Below are 19,624 nucleotides of genomic sequence, written 5' to 3' on the forward strand. Positions count from 1 at the left end.
TGATTTACAACACTGAACACACTTGTATGTATTTAGACACAGAAGTATATCAAGATGTCACTTCCTTGCAATTCTTAAGCACTGACTGTCAAATGACCATTTTTCTTTTTCGCCATGTTGGCTTGAGTATATGGAAAAAAATAAATGACATTGTCAACAGCATTAGTCTTGTGTCCTGTGTGGTGTCTACAGTCATGCATACAACTGTGTGTAGTGTTCACTGTGTGTATTGTTTTGCAAAAAGTGTGAGCAGACATTGTGTTTCCAGTTGTGCAAATCCGAGCCATGTTTTGCAAATTCACGGTGAACTTCACCCATACGACTCTATGCACTTAGAAGCAGGATTAGCCGAAAGTGTTTAAGGTTTTCCACAGCAGTGTGTAACTGGTGTGTAACTGGTGCAAACATAGTTAAGTCATATGCAACGTGTGTGTTTCATATGGTAAGAAAATATGGTTTTGATCAATTAGTGTAGAGTTTTTACAAGAGTGTTTCATTTTGCAAAGGAGCTAAGGTGTTTTGATAATTGGGTTTGTGGTTGTGCTAATTGTGTGTAGGGTTTTGCTAAATAAAACAAAACAATCAAAATTGTGTTTATTCAATCGTAAAAAACTGTAAAAGACAAGAGCAATTGAATAAATGCAGTGAAACTAACTGAGTAGATAAGTTGTTATAGTTACAAGCTGCTATATATTTACAAAGCTCTTTAATAATGAATATCTTTTGAGAGATATTTTGTTTGTATTTGTCTTGAAAACCTCACCTATACCAATAGAAGAGGAAAGCATTGAAGTGTCAGTTTTCTTTCCATTGCGCTTACAGTATGATACGTTGAGGTGGATTGTGGAAGTGAGTATTATTCATCAATAACTCTTGATCAAAGTATGTAGTATAAATAGAGGGAAGTACTTACATCAAACTCATTGAGAGCAGCTGCTAGTTCCCCAATCCCGGCGTGGCCGTGCTTCTCCTCGGTGGGAGAGTTGGCCTGGGCTGCACTGGAGATGCCCCCAATGGCCTCCTGCACCTGCTTGAACACGTAGTCCCGGTTGGCGCGTGTGGCAGCCACATCTGGGTGGCGCAGATAGGCCTGTGAGGCAGTGTACAGCATGGTGGCATTCTTCTTCAGGGCCCCACGAGCAGCAGCCATCTCATCTCGACACTGGGGATCTTTGAGCTCCTGAAAAGCCACATCATCTTTTTAGGACTTTTCTAACAACAGATACAGATATAAGAGTATTCAGCAGACAGATGCCCCTAAAGCTGGACGGGTTTCAGTAGCTGTGGGAAAGGGAATAAGCTACATTTGTGCCAACGTAAAAGGTAAATATGCAAGTCAAGTCCCTTTGTCTCACTTGGGACAATATTAGAAAAACACTACAGAATAAGCATATGTTACACTTTTCGGTCCAAACAGTAGACATTATGCCGCTTTTTAAAACCTGATTTCTTTCACACACTTTCACTTTCCCAATTGTTGCACTGCACAGCATTCTACACTACTATGGGCTCTGATGTGAAATAATTAATATTCCATCTTGACAGTTTTACCTGCTGTCTCCTGGCAGCCACATAATTAAGCTTCACCATCTCTTTCCCAAACTCCTTGAAGCGGTTTGCCAGATCCTGCTCGTTGGTGGCATTCTTTACTCCCTCCAAAGCCTCTTCCACCTGTCACAGGACAAAAGTACAGAAAAGCATTGCATTTGTCAGGCTTTATACTTAAACACTAGTATAAGATATGGTGCTAAACTTTTAAAAGCATGTAACTCAATAGATGAGAGAGATGTACTAACACTAATAAGAATAGTCCGACTTGACTCTCACCAGTAAACTCAAATTCAGAAGTTACATTTTAGTGTCCATGGGCTTGAGTCAGGTTTAGACAGGAACTCAGAATAGTGATGATGAGATCATTATTCATATCAAGAACTTCCCATCCCTCGTGTATATGCACACAGAGGTCAAAGTACACGGAAGTTTTTGTCACTTTGTAGCATCAGGTGTTTCATAATTAATCGTTTGACTGTTTTAGGACATTTTACAGGAAAGAGAACTCCTATGTTAGACCCAATAATAGAAATCATGAAAGCTTTTAGGGAACATTTACTGCAAATTAATTAAAATGTGATCACCTTAATTAAACATATTAAAGACCTACTGAGGCCTCAGATAAATATTTACATGAGTGAACATTTTACATGATTGCTACTATCAGGGGGGTTATTCTATGTACCCTTTTTCCCGCACTATAAGACGCACTTAAAAGCCTATAATTTTCTCTAAAAACGACTTTAGCAGCGCTTTATAATCCAGTGCGCCTTATATATGGATCAATTCTGGTTGTGCTTACTGACCTCGAAGCGATTTTGTATGGTACACGGTTTGTTTCGCTTAATGCGCCTTATATAACGGGCACCGGACTATATGAAAAATGATCAAAAATAGGCCATTCATTGAGAGTGCGCCTTATAATCCAGTGCGCATTATAGTGCAGAAAATATGGTATATGTCAAATAAATGTGCATCCACCACTTCAACAACATAGCATTAATTAAGCCTGTTACATTTTAAAGTAAATGACAGAAAAAAACAACAGTATTAGTATAGAGTATATAGTAGTATTAAACAACCAACTGACAATTTTGAGATGCGTCAAGAGTCTCATGACGTCAGCCATGTCGGCGAGGATGAGCAGGCGGGTGACAGCAGACAGCAGGGCCCGGGCAGCCCGCACCATAGTGCCTCTTTTCACCGAGGAGCATGGATCATCAGCAAACTCAGAGGAGGCCATCCGCATGGTCTCACCTGTGAAAGCAAAATGACATTTGACATGCATAATTTTAAAAAGTCAAAGTTAGCCCACGGTTCTGTGTAGTACCCGCTCTGTTACTAACTCTGTTCATGCACAGCGGATGCTCAAAGGCGACACATGGTCATTGGCTTTAGGGGTGAGAGGGGCGTGTCCCTGGAGGCACATGGAACAAGTCGGTGTGTGGGAAAGGGATGACTTTAAGGCCATTTATGTTCACTTGCACGGACACCATACACATTGTGACAACATTCAAATTATGTTTTCATTTAAATATTTTCAGAATGTTGAACTGAATACTTAGACTTCTTGTGGTGGAACTATTCTTAGATGATAGTCAAATTAAAGTCTGCTTAAAAACACTAGTTACAAGCGGTAACAAGTGAAATGATGACTACATCTTTATGGGGGGCAGCGATGACCTGTATGGTTCAAGTCTACACTGCTAAGTCACGACGTGTTTAACAGCAGCGACGACCAAGAGTGGCTGACAGAGCAAGACGTGGAAAACACATAATAGAGAGCGCCGAGCTCCATTTGCTTTTCTGCTGATTCAGTCATTAAACAGTAAGTCCAATTCCATTTGTAGAGAAACCTTTGATTTACAAGCGTCATAGCTCTTTTAGCGCAGAAACCTTGGGACGTTGCTAACCAGCAGAAAGGAAGGAAAGGCAAGTTTGTAGAGCACAATTTGTACTCAAAAGGCAATTCAAAGTGCTTCACGAAGACATGACAGAAATCACAAAACCGTCATCTCTATTCATTCAATTCAACAATTTTGCTGACTTAAACATACATTTTATCTTTGCTTAGTGATCCGCCAGATGGAAAACCAAGGAAGCATCCAGGCTCCTTTTACAAGTTCTGAAAGGATCCTTCGAACAGTCCTCGTCATGGCAGACGGTGACGGTGACAGACATCCGGTTTTGGCTTAAGGATCAAGAAAGTTTGTTGCCATTTTGAGGTATTCAGACTGAGCCTAGACACCTCACAACCCAGATGCTTCAATTATAATTTTTTAAGACACATAAAGTCCAAAATAAAAGTCCTATTTAGTCCCCAGCCTGTCAAATGTGTCCATTTCAGCTTGAGTCAAAATGTGATTTACCGGTATTTATTTTTTCATTCTTTGTATGTTGGTTATGGTGCCCAGTCCAAAAATATCCATTTATTGTGTCGATGGCAGGAGTTTTGAGGCCCCAAATACATAGTTCTGAAATTGAGAGGTCAAAAATCCTCTGCAGTGCCTTATTCATTTCCATCCAATATTTTTGCACATCAACAGGACACTCCCAGAACACATGACACTGCATTCCCTGCGTATATAATGAGCACGTTGCCATGGCATTATAACAAAACAGAGCAGCTGCAATTCTACAGAGGGAACTGCATGGGGACTGCATTCAACTCCCCCACATGATGGCACTAATTCAGAACTATTCAGAACAGAACAGAAATAGTATAGTTATTTCAAAACTCTATCAAACACAAACATCTACAGTAAGTCTAATCTGACCTTGCTTCCGGACGTCCTCCACGGCCGCAATGAGCTCCTCCTTCAGGTCCTGGCTGTCTTTGGCGATCTGCTCCCCCTTCTCCAGAAAGTTCTGAGTGGCCTGCTCCACGGACACAGCCAGCACATGGGCCTTCTTGGAGCGCCCTTTCTTCTTACTCGATGGTCCTTTGTTGCTTGTGTTCACCAAAGTAGTGACCTGACGCAAACGAAAAAAGAGAGAGAGGGCATTGATTAACTGTACTGTGCATTTTACAGTCAACACGCAGCAGGAATGAGAAGTGACGTGACGAAAAGGTGGCGAAATGTCATAGTTTCAGGTTTCTATAATGGAAGAGAGGGCAGCAATGTGAGATCCTGTGGAAAGCCGCTAAAAGCAATGTTGTGTAGTTTCTGGCAGCTCTTCCTCTGTGGATGAATACTTTAATGATGCATGTTCGGTGTGAGGAGTTACAGGATTAGAAGTGCTGACATGAGGCCAATGTCGAGTTTGAAGCATTCTATGTACTATACGTAATAGTGTACGACAAAGGACCTTTTGGCGATGCTTTTCAGACACACCTATGTTTTAGCGAATGTTTTGTCATTCTAATTCTAGGCCTGAAACCAAACCACATTATGTTGATAAAATAGTATGCAGTACACTTATACTCTTATGACACAATGACACTACACTTGTGATTGAGAACCGTTTGTGATGTTTCTTTAATTAATCTGGAGGTTGAAGCTGGCTATATTTTTGCTTTTTGCGTCTGTGAAGCTCAAAAGAGTCAGACGCAAACAAGGTGGTGTCACAAATTGGAATATCACAAAAGTTATAAAGTGCTCCCTCGAAAGTAGACCATGTATTTCAGGGAGAAGATAACATCGGACCTTCCGTTTAGCATTAGAGCGTACACACAGGCTGGTGCTGCTACACTGGCCTCTATGTATAGCAGTGTCATTACTGTACATAATCAGGGCTAATGACTGTCATAAGTTGGCTGCCTACACCACCACAGAGCCACTGCCAACAGCTGGCAGCGCCACTGTGAATCAACAGCTACATAATGAATATGTCCACAGGATTTGTGCTGTAAGAAAAGCAACTGAAACAATGTGGGCCTCCAAAACTGTAGCAAAACAGCTGTATGACCAAAATCCATGGATAAAAATGAACTCAATAGTTTTATCACAGAGATTTACATTAAATATATGTGTTTTTATCTTATTGTAAAAAAAATCCAGGCTACATGTTTCTCAGTTCTAGATTATGGTGATATTGTATATATGCATTCTACAGCAACAGTGCTAAAAAAAGTAGATCATAAAGCAATCATTGGATGCAAGAAGAGAACGGCGCTGCCTTTTGTCTGAGTATAAGGCTCTATTTGGCATTTTGCAAGTTTGTTCCACCTCAAGTCAAGTCATCGCCGCTTGAGGTCTCAGGACATTTTTGTCTTAATAGTCCCATTGCATCAACTCAAGACTGGAAAAGGGGCTCTCAGACACCTTTCTCCCTCCCTGTGGAACAAACCACACATAACCTTTTTTAAAATTAAATCATTTTATGCCTTTTAGTGATTTTAAAGTCAGGGACTCCGGAGTGACGGTGCACTTGCTTTATATCATTCTTATCTTATATTGTATGTGTGTGGTTCATTTTATTGAATGCTTTATTCGTGTTTTAGTATCCTGTGTTTGTTTGTTGTTTGTTTTGTGTTGTGTTTTAACAGGGCACCCATATTGGGTTTTCCCTGTATAAATAAATTAAGTGAATTAAATGCAACCAGAGATTTCAATTATCCAATTGTCTTGCACACTCAGAGTGAAGCATGTGCTCATTCATTCATTAACTTCTGATGAGGTTTACGTTTGTAACTGAAGCTCTTTTAGATCAATGTATATTTCATTTTCTACAGAACGTCTGCCTCTGCACTTTCAAACGTGATGTGCCGTTTTAACTTTACATTTTTTGGGAGTGAACTTTTAAAGTAGTGATGGGCAAAGTGAAGCCTCATGAAACTGCAAAGTATTTGAACCAAATGTTTTGAGGCTTCAAAACACAGTTCGAAACACTTCTCCAGAGTGACATCTACAGGTATGTTCAATATGTTCTAATAACACCCTATTCAATGTGCTATGGTTGCCAATGAAGTACACTGCAATTCTCCACTTTTTCAAAAGCAAATACAGTAGGTCCGAGCCTCCCACCTCATACTTGCTGCATGGGTGATGATCTACTGTGATTGAACACGTACACTATTACAAATACTTGAGCATCTGGATCGATGATAATCTCTCTTTCAACAAACATGTACAGCTGACAAATGATCTTAAAACTGGATTAAAAAGTGCATTCCTCTTAATTGTAGAAAACAGTTGCATTTCTCTCAGTTCTGGATTATGGTGATATATACATGCATTCTACGGCAACAGACTTCATCTCTGAACTCAGTTAATAGCTCAGCATTAAGGTTCATTACAGGCAGAAGGATACAGAACTCACCACTCACAGTATAATTGACATACTGTAAAGTAAGATGGCAATCAACGCTGTATTTTTATTTATTTTTTAAGCTCAATGGCATTTTGTCTTATTATTTATCAACTACAGTTGCAAAGTCTCAATGCAGGAATAGGAAAAAAAGGCTTTCAGCTATTTTGCTCCCCGTCTGTGGACTTTTTTTTAATTTAAAAAAAATTTACTAATTTTTTGCGCCATATTATGAATTCAAAGCACTGGTTAGATTTTACGCACTCTGCCACTGCTTTGTATAATTTTAACCAATTTGTTTGTGTTGAGCAGGTTGAGACTACAGCCCGTCTCAAACCTGTGACTACAGGTTTGAGACAGGCTCGATGTTCTGTGGTTCGTACGGTAGAGACTGGCACATGATATTCACTCCTGTCCCGTTCTGCTCCCGGTAGAATCCATCCCACTCCCGTCCCACTCCCGTTCTGCTCCCGTCCCACTCCCGTCCCACTCCCGTTCTGCTCCCATCCCACTCCCGTCCCACTCCCGTCGTAGTCATCTTTATTGCAGTTTTACAGGGAGAATATGCATACAGCCCAATGAAATCTAATGTTATGTTAATAATATAATTATATATCATAATATTATATTACCATTATTTTATCAACAATGCGCTCTAAACTTAAAATAATTCAAGCAGTGTATATTGTCCTTTCACTTCAGGGAAGCTCTTCACTGCACCTTTCATCAGACAGACCTAGTGCCTGAGCTGAGTTCAGGTTTGATCACATCTGATTCTACACTAAACGCTGGGGGACAGGACCAGTTTTTTTACTTTTTAGACTAAAATCTACTGCTATTGACGCAATATTTCCTTTGCTCTTTGCTCCTGTCCTCCTCTCGTCACTGTTGTTCACCTGACACACACACACACACACACACACACACAAGAAGGCGGCGCACACACACACGACGTGAAGAAGCAAAAGGAAGTTATTATTTTCCTTTTCCCTCCATGCGCTCATGACAACGCTTCCAACTGCTTTAGCGCATTATCTGACAATACACTGCATGAATGTGTTGCACACTCCAACTCATGCCTGCTCCCGCTGAAAACTTTTCCCGTCCCGATCCCAATTCACTCCTGTCCCGCGGGAATCCCGCTCTACAGTTATCCATGTGCTTTGGTTTGAGTTTGGTTCCAACATGTGAGGCAGTGCACTGTAATATTCCTGTAGTTTATACATTTTCAGAAGAAAATAAGACTGGCAATGTTTTTCTATGTAATACAATTTCCTCCTAAATTTTAAGAATTTGTTGAGCACATGCACTACCGAGCAAACTCCTCAGAACGGATTGAAGCATGGGTCAAATGCAGAGGACAAATTTCCCTACGGCAGGCATGCTGAGCTGGCAGCTTATACTACATAATGTGTATTATTAATGGCCTGCTGATAAAACACACAGTACCCGTTTGAAGTATGCCTCCACAGCCCCTCCCCTGCTGCTCCTGTTGCTGTGCTGATAGATAACCACACATGGGGAGTCTGCACTTCTCCATTGACTTTTCTGATCTTTTCAGCAAATAAATGGACAAAGGACACACAGACTGTGAGAGCAGGAGCTTCAGGAACAGGTGGGAGAGGCGGGAGAAGCCCAAAATTGTTTATCTGGTAAGCTAATTTTCTAATTTTGTAAAGTTAGGCTTCACCGCCTTGCATTATAAAGCCAAACATCACAAATACACACAGTGTCTATAATGAAACTAAATCCACATGTACAAACACAAGCAGCGTCGGTCTGACACACACTTTCTCCCTTGCCTTTTTCGGCCATGTTTCTCCCATAACGTGACAAAGTGCTGCACAGAGCAATAAGTTGCTCAAATACAACAACAAAAAACGTGACTAGTTGCGTAAAGCTGAGTATGCAGATGCATATGTTATGAAACATGTGCAGAAAAAACACAGGTTGGAGGAGTCTTTTTCTACATCAACAACGCCTGGTCTTCACATGTGACCGATTTCCAAATACTGCTCCCCTTCTCTGGAATATCTGTTCATCAACTGCAACCCATTCTACTCTCCACATGAGTTTGCCTCATTCATCCTGGCCACAGTTTACATCCCGCCGAGCGCGAACGTGCAAGAGGCACAGCATGCGCTCGAGGACCAGGTTCTGAGTGTGGAGCAGACTTCCCGGACTCCTTGTGGATTATCCTGGGCGATTTTAACAAGGGAAATCTCAGCCATGAACTACCAAAGTACAGACAGTTTATTAAAGTCCCAACCAGAGAGCAGAGCACGCTGGATCACTGCTACACAACAGTCAGCAACGCCTTCCGCGCCGTGGCTCGAGCTGCATTGGGCTTTTCAGATCACGCCATGATTCACCTGATCCCCACGTACAGACAGAGGCTGAAGCTCTCCAAACCTGTAGTGAGGACTTATGGTGTGGACCAATGAGGCAGTGGAGGAGCTTCATGCGTGTTTGGACAGACTGGGAAGTTCTCAAACACTGTGACGTCATACATTCGATTCTGTGAGGACAGCATTATACCAACACTCAACAAAGACACTTTCAATAAGGACAATTCAATAATAAGTTTATATACGTTGTTTTATTATTGTTCATTGTTGTAAGTTGCACCGAATCACCAAAACAAGTGCCTATGTTTGTGAATTGTGTTCATTTGCAATGGCAATAAACCTTTTATGATTCTGATTCTGATTCTGATTCTGCTGAGACGGTGATTGGCTGCAGACTTCCATCGCTGCAGGACCTGTGAGTCTCCAGGACTCTGGGACGAGAAGGTTGGATCACAGCTGATCCCTTTTCACCCTGGACATGGACTATTTGAGCCACTCCCCTCAGGCAGGAGGCCACTCCCCTCAGACAGGAGGCCACTCCCCTCAGGCAGGAGGCTACAGTCCATCCGGACCAGAACTTCCCGCCACAAGAACCATTTCTTTCCCTCTGCTGTTGGACTCATGAACACTTCTTAAACACTGTCACTTCAACTACAATGTAATCAACCTCTCACTGCACAGTTCACTTTCTGCACTGCATGTCAACAAAGCACTGTACGTGATGAATTATGGTTAATTACTTTTAAATTCATCAACTGTAAAAGACAAACAATTTTTTTTTTTTTTTGTTATCCATGTGGTCTCCTCATCAGTAATTATGTCAAATTAAGACATTTGGTGGTTACTAGTTAGATGCATATCAGAAACAAAATCAGAAATCTCAACTTTACACTCAACAAAGACTTAATTTTGTAAATGTCTATGGCATCACCTACAGCAGTTTTACTTTCAGTCCTTTTCTCAGTTAAGTATTTGCTCCCTTCCAAACTTCTTTATTAGTCAACGAATAATTCTATATATAATTTCTATGGCATGGAGTGATGTAACAAATGAGTTAATACTGAGTTCTACCAACATTTTCATATATAATTTACTAGTACTTTTCTGTGTGCATATTTGTTCCATCTTGTGAATGTAGTTTGGGTAAGATAGACATAATTGAAACGTTTAGAGCGATTGCGTCACACCCCGTTAGTTGACTAATCAACGTACGGACACATCTTCAGTTGATCAGGAATTTCTTTAATTAGCTATAGCGTGGTAGTGTTAATGAGTATTGCATCTTGTTCTAGTCACTTTTTGAAAGATCTGCTTCAGCATGTACAGCTTCGTTGCAACACATCCTCAAGCGCTGGGAACCGGAGTAGCACACGAGACTGACAGAAGCCTCGCTGTAGATCATAAATGAGCATAGACTGTACGCTTAACATAATCTAGAGCTATGCATACTGTAGACTCTTACGTTTACAGTGCTGACATGAGGCGGGCGAGCAGCCAGATGAAAAAAACATCAGAGTTTCAGCTTGACTGATGTTACATTTCGAGGTGCTTAGACTGCACTGCTTTTTACTGTGTTCACCAAAGCACTTTCACCGAGACACTGCAAATGACAAACAGCAGCTCCTTTCATTTTAGTTCAGGCCTGAAAAAAGAGAGCATGAATAACACAAGTAGAGTTACCAGGGGAACAGTAGCGGTTAGAAATTGGTGTAATCCCTCATTCATCCAAGAGTGGTTCATTGTAGAAAAAAGATTCCGTTGTATTACCTGGACACTATTTTTAGGGTTGTTAGGATATAAAGAAGAGAAGTCTCAAGTCAAACTGTAAACACCCTTTATCAGGTGGGCAGGGCCTACACAGAGTAGAATAAATATCTGAGTTCCCAGATTTAATCCACAGATTGAGAATGACTCTTGGATGAGTGTCGAAACATTTTGTTTTTGTAAAAACAGTGTCTAGGTGACTACAACTGTTTGTACAGTAGCGGTTATATATTCTAAAATATTTATATTTTGTGGACTATAGTATACTTAGACAAATAAAAGTTATAGAAATAGACTTTATTTAAAAATTCAATTAAAAAAATGACTTCTAGTGTGCTGCAGTAAATAGTAGTAAAAATACTAACAAATCAAATCAAATCAAATCAATTTATTTTTGTAAGGCCCAAATTCACAACAACAGCTGCCTCTGAGGGCCACAGGGAGAAATGAATCAACAATGTCTGTGGTGGCGATGAAGTCAGACAATGTCTGTGGTGGCGAGGGACGATGTCCCAGAGTCCTCTGTCCTTAGACTCTCCTTCTCGGCCAGGAAAAACTACAAAAAACCTCCCCACAACAAGCCCCAGCAGGAAACTCTGCCTGGCCCTCCTGCCGCTGGATGAAATGGCGTACAACACAATATTCAGCAGTTAGTTTATAAATAAGTACAGAAATATCACTGAATACTTTAATATTAAAGATACTGTAGGTTTGTTTTAGTTTTATTCAGCCAGTTTTGGTGATTAGTTGTTTTAAGAATATATTCTTTGTATTTTGCAGTATTATACATTTTTCAATACATCTCTCACCTCCACATTTGCACCATCCTGGTTTATTCAAGAGTGTTTATATATATATATATATATAAAAAGGTTGTATTTCACCTCTCTTACGTCATGTGGTAGTTATTCAGTCACATGTTTCCCACAGTACAACAACAGATATTGTGGGGGGACCGTCTCAGTTACTTTGATCAGTAAAAGTTTGAATGGAAAAGGCTTGAAAAAGGGCCATATTTTGCCTCCAGAGGTACCGTTACGCGGACGCGGAGCTCCTTTTGTCACATCTTGTTGAATCATAATAAAACAATCGTCATGGGCATAAATAACACAGATAAATTAAAGAGTAATGAATACATTTATATGTTATGTGGTTATTTTTCCCCCCACTCATGTAAACAGCACCGTTACACAATCGTTACACACTCGTTACATACTCGTTATACACACTTTGGTGGACACCTCCTCCTCCCGCATTGGACAGCTGTTATGGTCAGGACAAGACTGGGCCGAGCAGACTTTCATTGGCTCAGCTTAGAGAGGAACGTCTATTTGTGAAACACATTCACATCACATTCACCTAAAATCGGGGGGACGTGGTGCGCAGGTGAGTGTAACAGTAGATTTAGCGTGTTTTACATTGGTAGAACTCACGCTTCTAAGTGTGCAGCCTTAATCACGTTAAAACGCGCTGGAGAAAATGTAGTAAACGGGTTTAAAATGTGTATTTGGGATATAAAAGGAGTTTGCGCTGCGCGTCACGGACACGGAAACGGGCGCGCGCGTCTTCTCATGCTCTCCCGGGGGATTTTGACGAAAAATTGCTTCACGCGCTCTTATCTTTTGACTTAATACCGCTATTTATGTTTCATTTAATACTATTTTGCGTAGGCGGTACTTTATGAAAAAAAATATATAATTTATTTTATTTATATTGTAGAAATCAATAATCTAAGTGCGGCGGATCTGTAAACCAAGTAATAAAATAACTGTGGCCTTAATATCAAGTGTTTAATGTTTTTTGCAAAGTATCAAATCGAGACAACTGTATTGTTGCTTCCCTAGCCAAAATCCATATAAATTAGTTATGATTTGACAAATAACAATACCCGATAACACCTTTATTTTGTTAAATGTTTATTTGCATTCCTGCATTTGCTTTTCATCTCGGAAAGTTTGTGTAAAAAACAGTGTCTGCTCTTTAATAGCGTTAAAATACCAGTAAAATAACAGTACGTCTTGTTGTTGTTAGTTATGTTTTACAACGCTAAATGTTAGATAGTTATTTGTTTTGGAGTGTTTACTTTAAGTGGCTAATTAAACCATAGTGTCGGGTCTTTTTACACAAATATGAATATGTTGCTCTTATCTACGGACCACTGACAATAAACCCTAAATGAATTGCACTTTAAGAACCTGTAGCTGTAAACATTAATTGTGAAACGGCTGTTGTGGTTGGCATTCCTGCAGCTCAGTGTATCCTCTGCCTGTGGTCCGATATTCCACACAGCTACACATGAAAAGACATAACAGCAGCATGTGACGGGGCAGTTTATCCTGAGCTGCACTGACTGGACACGGAGCAGACACAGTGGATGAGCAGAGCACTGGAGCGTGAGCCCATCCCAGCCACGGCACAGGACGGATGCAGTCACATGCCCCCCACTGCATCACAGCTGACAGCATTGCCCATAAAGAACAGAAGGCATTTAATTTTTATTTAAATGAAATTGTTTTTAAGGACTTGTTTATATTCATGATCCTGTTTTAATGCACAAATGTTGGTGGATTTTATTATCCATTATGGTTACGATGTATGTAAAAAGTGTTATGATTACCGTATTTTCTGGACTGTAAGTTGCACCTTTTTTTTTTTTTTGTTGGCCGGGATGCGACTTATTCTCCGGGGCGACTTTTATGTGATATTATTTGTAATTTTCACACTGGCAACAGCATTTCACATGACAACCGCAAGAGGGCACTCCAGGCTCTCAACGCAAAAGAAAAATTAGGAGTTTGCGGAGTTTAGAAGTGACATTGAGGAAGAAGAATTCAATGGATTTAGTGATTTTGGGTAATACTGATGCTTTGGTAAAGTTGTTAGCATGTTCTTTATGCTATAGTTATCTGAATAACTGTTAATATGTTACGTTAACATACCAGACACTTACCACAGTTTGTTATGTTTTGAGTTTGTTGTCTGTGCATCATGTAGCTGAAGGTGTTACGGTAGCATACGCAAGCCTATTCATCATGTTCTCTGATCTGTTATTAATTTAAATGTTGAATGGACAATTTTTTTGGCCCAAATCTGAGTCTTATTTCCTCGTGGCGTGGACCTGCCACGTTTCAATCATAAAATGCACCTATCGCTCACCTGCAGCCGCGTGCGGCTCGTCCCCACGTTTCCGTGTGTCTAAGCGCATTGATCTATCATAATATAGTTCCCCCAGTGTACGGGACAAAATGAAGACTGAGAAAGACAGTTCGAGCTGACTCAGAAGAAGACGGAAATCTACGGGAGACGAGAGATGCGATGCGATCTTTCGCGCTGTATCAGTCTGCACTGGGGAGTGCGCATGCGCACTTCCGCCTGAGTTCTCAAATCGCCAAAAAATTGTCCATTACACCTTTAAATTGTATTTCAAGATGAAATGTCTGTTCTTGGTCTTGGATTTTATCAAATACATTTCCCCAACGACTTATACTCCAGTGCGACTTATATAGGTTTTTTTCTTCTCTATTATGCATTTTTTGGCTGTCCGGAAAGTACGGTAATTCTCACTCCAGTCATCTATGGGTTCAGTAATTAGTAGACTTAATTAAATGTTTAAAAAAAGTTTTTCGCTCTCCTGTAGATGATAGTATCTTATATACAGTAACACTGATTGTATTGGAACACAAGCTGAACAACAATAGTTTCTCCACCGTAATTACATGTTTGCTTGTTTTTTAAATTACTATTCTGAGCACAAAGGCATGCAACAAATCAGTTGGAGCTAAACTATCTTGCACAGCATATTGCATTGTGAGAAAAGAGGATGCTAAAGACAAAAAGGTGCAAAATATAAATCCAATTAGTTAAGATGCCAGGAAACACTTCACAGTACCATTCATCATGTTTATGTGGAAAGGCAAGCCTATTATTAGTACTGTGGGTTTATAAGAAGTTATACATGAAAAAGAAAGAAGAAAACATAAAAGTTAGAGTTGAAAATCAGCACTGAGGTCACAGAGTGGAAAAAGAGAAACCCTACAGAGAACCCTACAGCAACACCCCATCTTGAAAATAACCCAAATGAGTCCTCATTTGGCTGGTTTACTGTCGCATACCATGAGGTTTCCCTCTTCAAACCCCTGAGAAACAGTTTGTGCCATCTAAATTGATGCAGACTTCAAAGATGTGCACATAAAAGCATTCTCAAATCCCATCCTCAAGTCTGGGGGAAGGTCACGCGGATCTGTTTCTGACACCAACTCGGAAAATTCACACACATTATTCTGACTAAATTTGAGCATTGTGAAATCCAGTCTAGTCTAGAACATGTCCAGTCTAGAACATGCAATACTGAAATAGTCTGTGTAAAAAAATATACGCTTAAAGAAATTGCTAAAGTTCGATATGATTGTGTCAGTAAAGTGTGTTAGCTGGTAGCTAAATGTGCAATCTGAATCTGAGATCATCTTGCGCCATCTCTCGCTTTCATCCTGTTCCTCATGGCGCATACATTGAGCCCAACAGGGGGGGACAGACCCCAACTGCCCCACTTAGAAAGCCTTTTGAAGATGCCAAACAAGCGTTAAACACAATTTTACCATTCACAGCTATCTAGTGTATAGAATTATGTCACAGATTCCATGTTTATTAGCTCAATGACGCAAATAAAAACATATTTTAACCTACACCCATCAAAAAACAGCAGGGCAACTGTTCAAAGTAGTTAGTCCTTAAGATGATGAAAACCTCAAGGAACCTAGAAGAATTTCACGCCCCTGGTAATATACTGGATTTTTTATTAAGCATAAACAGTTCTCAAGGAGTAGTCCCAGAAAATGTAAATATCAATATTGCCTTTGTGATGTAATTACTGGTATTTCAGGGTAAAAGTCTGTAATGTTTGTAATTGTCTATCAGGAGATACTCAAATCCAAAATATGGACATCAGAACTAAAAAAAAGCTGAACTGTGCCTCTCTAATTTCAACGCATTAGAACAATCCACTTAAATGTTTTGCTGAGAGTACCGACAGGGTAAATAGTGTTAATATCAAAGTGCATGGCTATCGTTTAAAGTTATTTGGAAAAGGCAGAAATTAAGTCAAATATGTAAAGCTGGTTGGGCAAAGCGTCACAATTGCACAGCAAACACAGACATCTGTTTTTCAAAACAAAAAGTCCATACATCTGCTAAAATAGAGTTAATGGCCGTCTATGTAAGCTCATTGGGGTCGGTTTGTTTTAGTTGGTTTAGGATGTCAAGATATTTTCCCTCACAATAATGTAACTCTAAAATTTATATCGTGACATGACATCCCATGTTTGGGAACTCTTTATCTTATTCCTCGAACCACAAAGCAAATGTGTGATTGATCAGGAAATACTGTGAATTTGAATCATATCGGTATTCTTCATGAGAATTCATCTTGCTGTCCAAGCCAAGCTGTGAGTCTCTTCTGACCATCGCTTGTGGTCAGGAACAGGAATACGCTGCCCTAGGAGCAACTATGCTGGGGGAAGTATGGCAGCTTGAGCACTATCTAGAGATGCACCGATTCCAAAATTCTTGGCCGATACCGATTTCCGGTTTTTAAGGAGGTCTGACCTGCCAAAACCGATTTTTCCGATACCGATTTTCTATCTAGCCACTGATTTTCCCACAAACTACCCAGTATTTTATGAAAAAGGTGCATGTATACAGGACACACGTTTTATAATATAAAATGTAATTTATTTTGTGGAAAAATGGAAAAATAAACAACTATATATAAAAAATAATATATAAATACAGAACTATATGGCCTGGAGAAGAGTGGGGGACACAGAGGAAAAAGGAGTCCATTTCTCCTGCAGAAGATGCAGCTCCAATGGTTCCAGATCGAAATCAAATTAACTATTTTCATATAGTAATTTATACATTTGTAATTTTACACATTCTTTTGAATGAGCTGGAACCCTCTGCAGGAGAGGAAGCAGGTGGAACATGAGGAGGGTCAGTCCCAGAGCGCTGCCAGCACCTCCCTCTCAAAGCTGGAAGACTCTGGCTCCAGGACCTCTTCCTCGTGGTTCTACAAAAAAAACACACATTGCAATTTAGATGACACAGGCTAGAAAACAAATTGTAATCCAACCAAATGCTTTTACACACCTGTGGGTGCAGCAGAAGGGCCAGCATCCCCTGAAGGAGCAGGAGCAGGGGCAGGGGCAGGGGCAGGGGCAGGAGCAGCAGGGGCAGGAGCAGCAGGGGCAGGAGCAACAGGGAGGGCTGAAGGCAAATCCAGATCTTAAAGAATATTATACAGCAGTTATATTTGAGCCCAGTACATTTACTGCAATATTATTCAAACTTGTACTATTATAATACAGTATATTTAATGAGGCATACATATGTTGCCAATATCATTTTCCAGTTTCATCAGCTCTTTGATAACTTCACACACTCACTAGAAGCTCAATGAGCTGTGCACTATAAATTCTAGAGCACAGCTGATATGTGTAAACATTTCTTTGAGGCTGTGGGACAATTAAATAGTCCTGACATTAGATTGTAGTCACTCATTTCGCTGTTCGAGTCAGTAATTTAAGTTTTGTATCGACCTAATGTATGTCTCAAATGCATCAAAGTATTTTTAAAGTCTCATTTCAGGTGGATGAGATCTCTTGTTAGCATTAGCTCGTAGCTTAGCTCTCTGCTAGTTGAGCAGAACAACAACAACAACAACTAACTCTTCTGACAGCCCTGCTGTTGCTTCTTCTGGCCCCTTCATATAATGTGTCCCTTCTCTTCTGCAGATAACTCTGAATTAACACATGAACTCGTCAAACACAAACCAGCGCAAATTATTTTGACCGCATCAACTATCAACACGTAGATTGTAATCGTCTCAAAGTTGTAATAACTTACCCCACAGTGTCGGTGTAATCCCTCATTCCTCCAGGCGTGTTCCATAGTAGAAAAAGCTTCAGTTGTAGTCATCTGGACTCAGTTTGAAAAAATAGACGTTTCGACTCTCATCCAAGAGTCACAGTCCAGTCTCCTCTGATCCTCCTCCAGGCTCGTTCTTCTTGTGTTCCACCAAAGTTGAACAAATCTGAACTTTTCTGCGACAAACAATTTTAACGCTTTGAAGCTTATGCCTGTCAAAGCGTCTAAAGCGGAAAACGGCAAAACGCACCCTCCGCTCCGCGCGCCGCGGCGAAAAAGCAGGAATCGCGTTTACATAGACTTGAATGTAAACTGGACACTTTGGCCGCCGCGCTCTGAAAGACTCTTGTAGTTTTTAGCTGTTTTGCTCTGGGCGCGTTGAGCTGCTACGCACCGCGCATGCGCGAATGCGGGTCAGTTTGGATCGGCCGAAAACCGGCAATTACGACATGGACCGGCCGGTCACCGATTCTGGCCGATTCAGCATAAAACCGGCTTTTTAAATCGGCGGCCGATTGATCGGTGCATCTCTAGCACTATCCTCTGCTTCTGAGTACTTATTCTATGAAACAATATTTCATATTTAATTTCACTTGCAATCTGTTCATTGCCTTTTCTTCTTCATCTCACACTTCCCCGGGGCGAGTGGGACAGGCTCATCGATGACCTGTGGACCAAACGGTCTCTACTCCATATGAACGGTTCTTCATCTGCCTGGAATAACTGGTTCTCCTCCTGAGTGGGTCCAGCTCCACTGTCTGTAGCTCTACTGTCTATCTCGCGTCTGCCTGTCAGTCTGAGGGAGTCGGATCTCTCCTTCACTGTAACTCCTCCAGGTTTCTACTTTTTCCCAAAGAGGTGTGGTAGTTTTTCCTGGTCGAGAAGGAGGGTCTAAGGACAGGGGACCCATTTGTATAGGACACGGGATGCTGGAACATTACCAAGTCCCTATGAACATTGTTTAATCTGTTTTTTCACTGTCGCCCCTCGAGGCAGCTGCTGTTATGATTTTGGGCGTTCCAAATATAAATGGAATTGATTTGAAAAATGTACGGTTTAGAAAAGTTGTATTTCACAAGCCAAGAGTTTGTGTAAAACTACCTGAGGTCATCTTTTAAAAATAGAAGATCATGGTCAGTGCACCCTTTGGTCTGCTGTGTAAGCATCAGGGGATTCAGAACATGCACCTTTCTCAGGAAATGGCTGTAGCCCAAATTTGCTGTGACAGCTCATCCATCCACAGCCTCTCAAAAGCTTGAAAAGATTAGGCATGAATCATTGGGTATTGTGTAACATATATACCAAGAAGCTGGTGCCAAATCCACAAAAACAAGCCTTTGGACTAAGACTTGAGACTTTCCTCTTGATGTGTACTTGTGAAATGATGCAGTGTATTTAGTGTGGAGGGGCAGAGGCTGTAGATAAGCAGCAGCTGTACATGGCTGCTGCTCAGAGCCTTGGGGTGAGCTATATGCTGACGGGGCAAAGTGTCAGAGAAAACAGCCTGAAGACAGATGAAAGTGTGCTTCACCACAGCCAGGGCTGACCTGCAGCTCTTCGGCTGTAATGAGACCAGATAACAGGGCCACTCTGCATAATGACACGCCTGTCATACTTATCACAACGCCATGTAAAAATACACTTCCTCCAATCCCTCTTATAACCCCAGGTCAGGAATTTAAGCAATAAGTGTGTGAGGGAGGTGTCGGAACCGAAAAGGGCAGTTCTCATTTGAAAAGGTCGATGGTAGTGACAGTGGGTCAATGGCCCATCTCATCATGGATTGATGC

At 40.8% G+C, this 19,624-nt stretch overlaps 1 protein-coding gene across 1 annotated transcript in view; it reads right to left on the reverse strand.

The window, feature by feature from the left end:
* ctnna2 (catenin (cadherin-associated protein), alpha 2) overlaps positions 1 to 19,624 on the reverse strand; it is a 308,211-nt gene that overhangs the window by 270,978 nt on the left and 17,609 nt on the right. Inside the window, exons 3-6 of the mRNA XM_072463897.1 lie at positions 4,329 to 4,524; positions 2,642 to 2,808; positions 1,552 to 1,671; positions 914 to 1,180 (exon numbers count right to left, since the gene is read on the reverse strand). Of these exons, the coding sequence (XP_072319998.1) occupies positions 914 to 1,180; positions 1,552 to 1,671; positions 2,642 to 2,808; positions 4,329 to 4,524 (750 nt within the window). The remainder of the gene's footprint in view (positions 1 to 913; positions 1,181 to 1,551; positions 1,672 to 2,641; positions 2,809 to 4,328; positions 4,525 to 19,624) is intronic.

The sequence above is a fragment of the Eucyclogobius newberryi genome, unplaced genomic scaffold, assembly GCF_026437365.1.
Source record: "Eucyclogobius newberryi isolate DKJ021-1_F unplaced genomic scaffold, fEucNew1.0.hap1 SCAF_4, whole genome shotgun sequence".
Classification (NCBI taxonomy): Eukaryota; Metazoa; Chordata; class Actinopteri; order Gobiiformes; family Gobiidae; genus Eucyclogobius; species Eucyclogobius newberryi.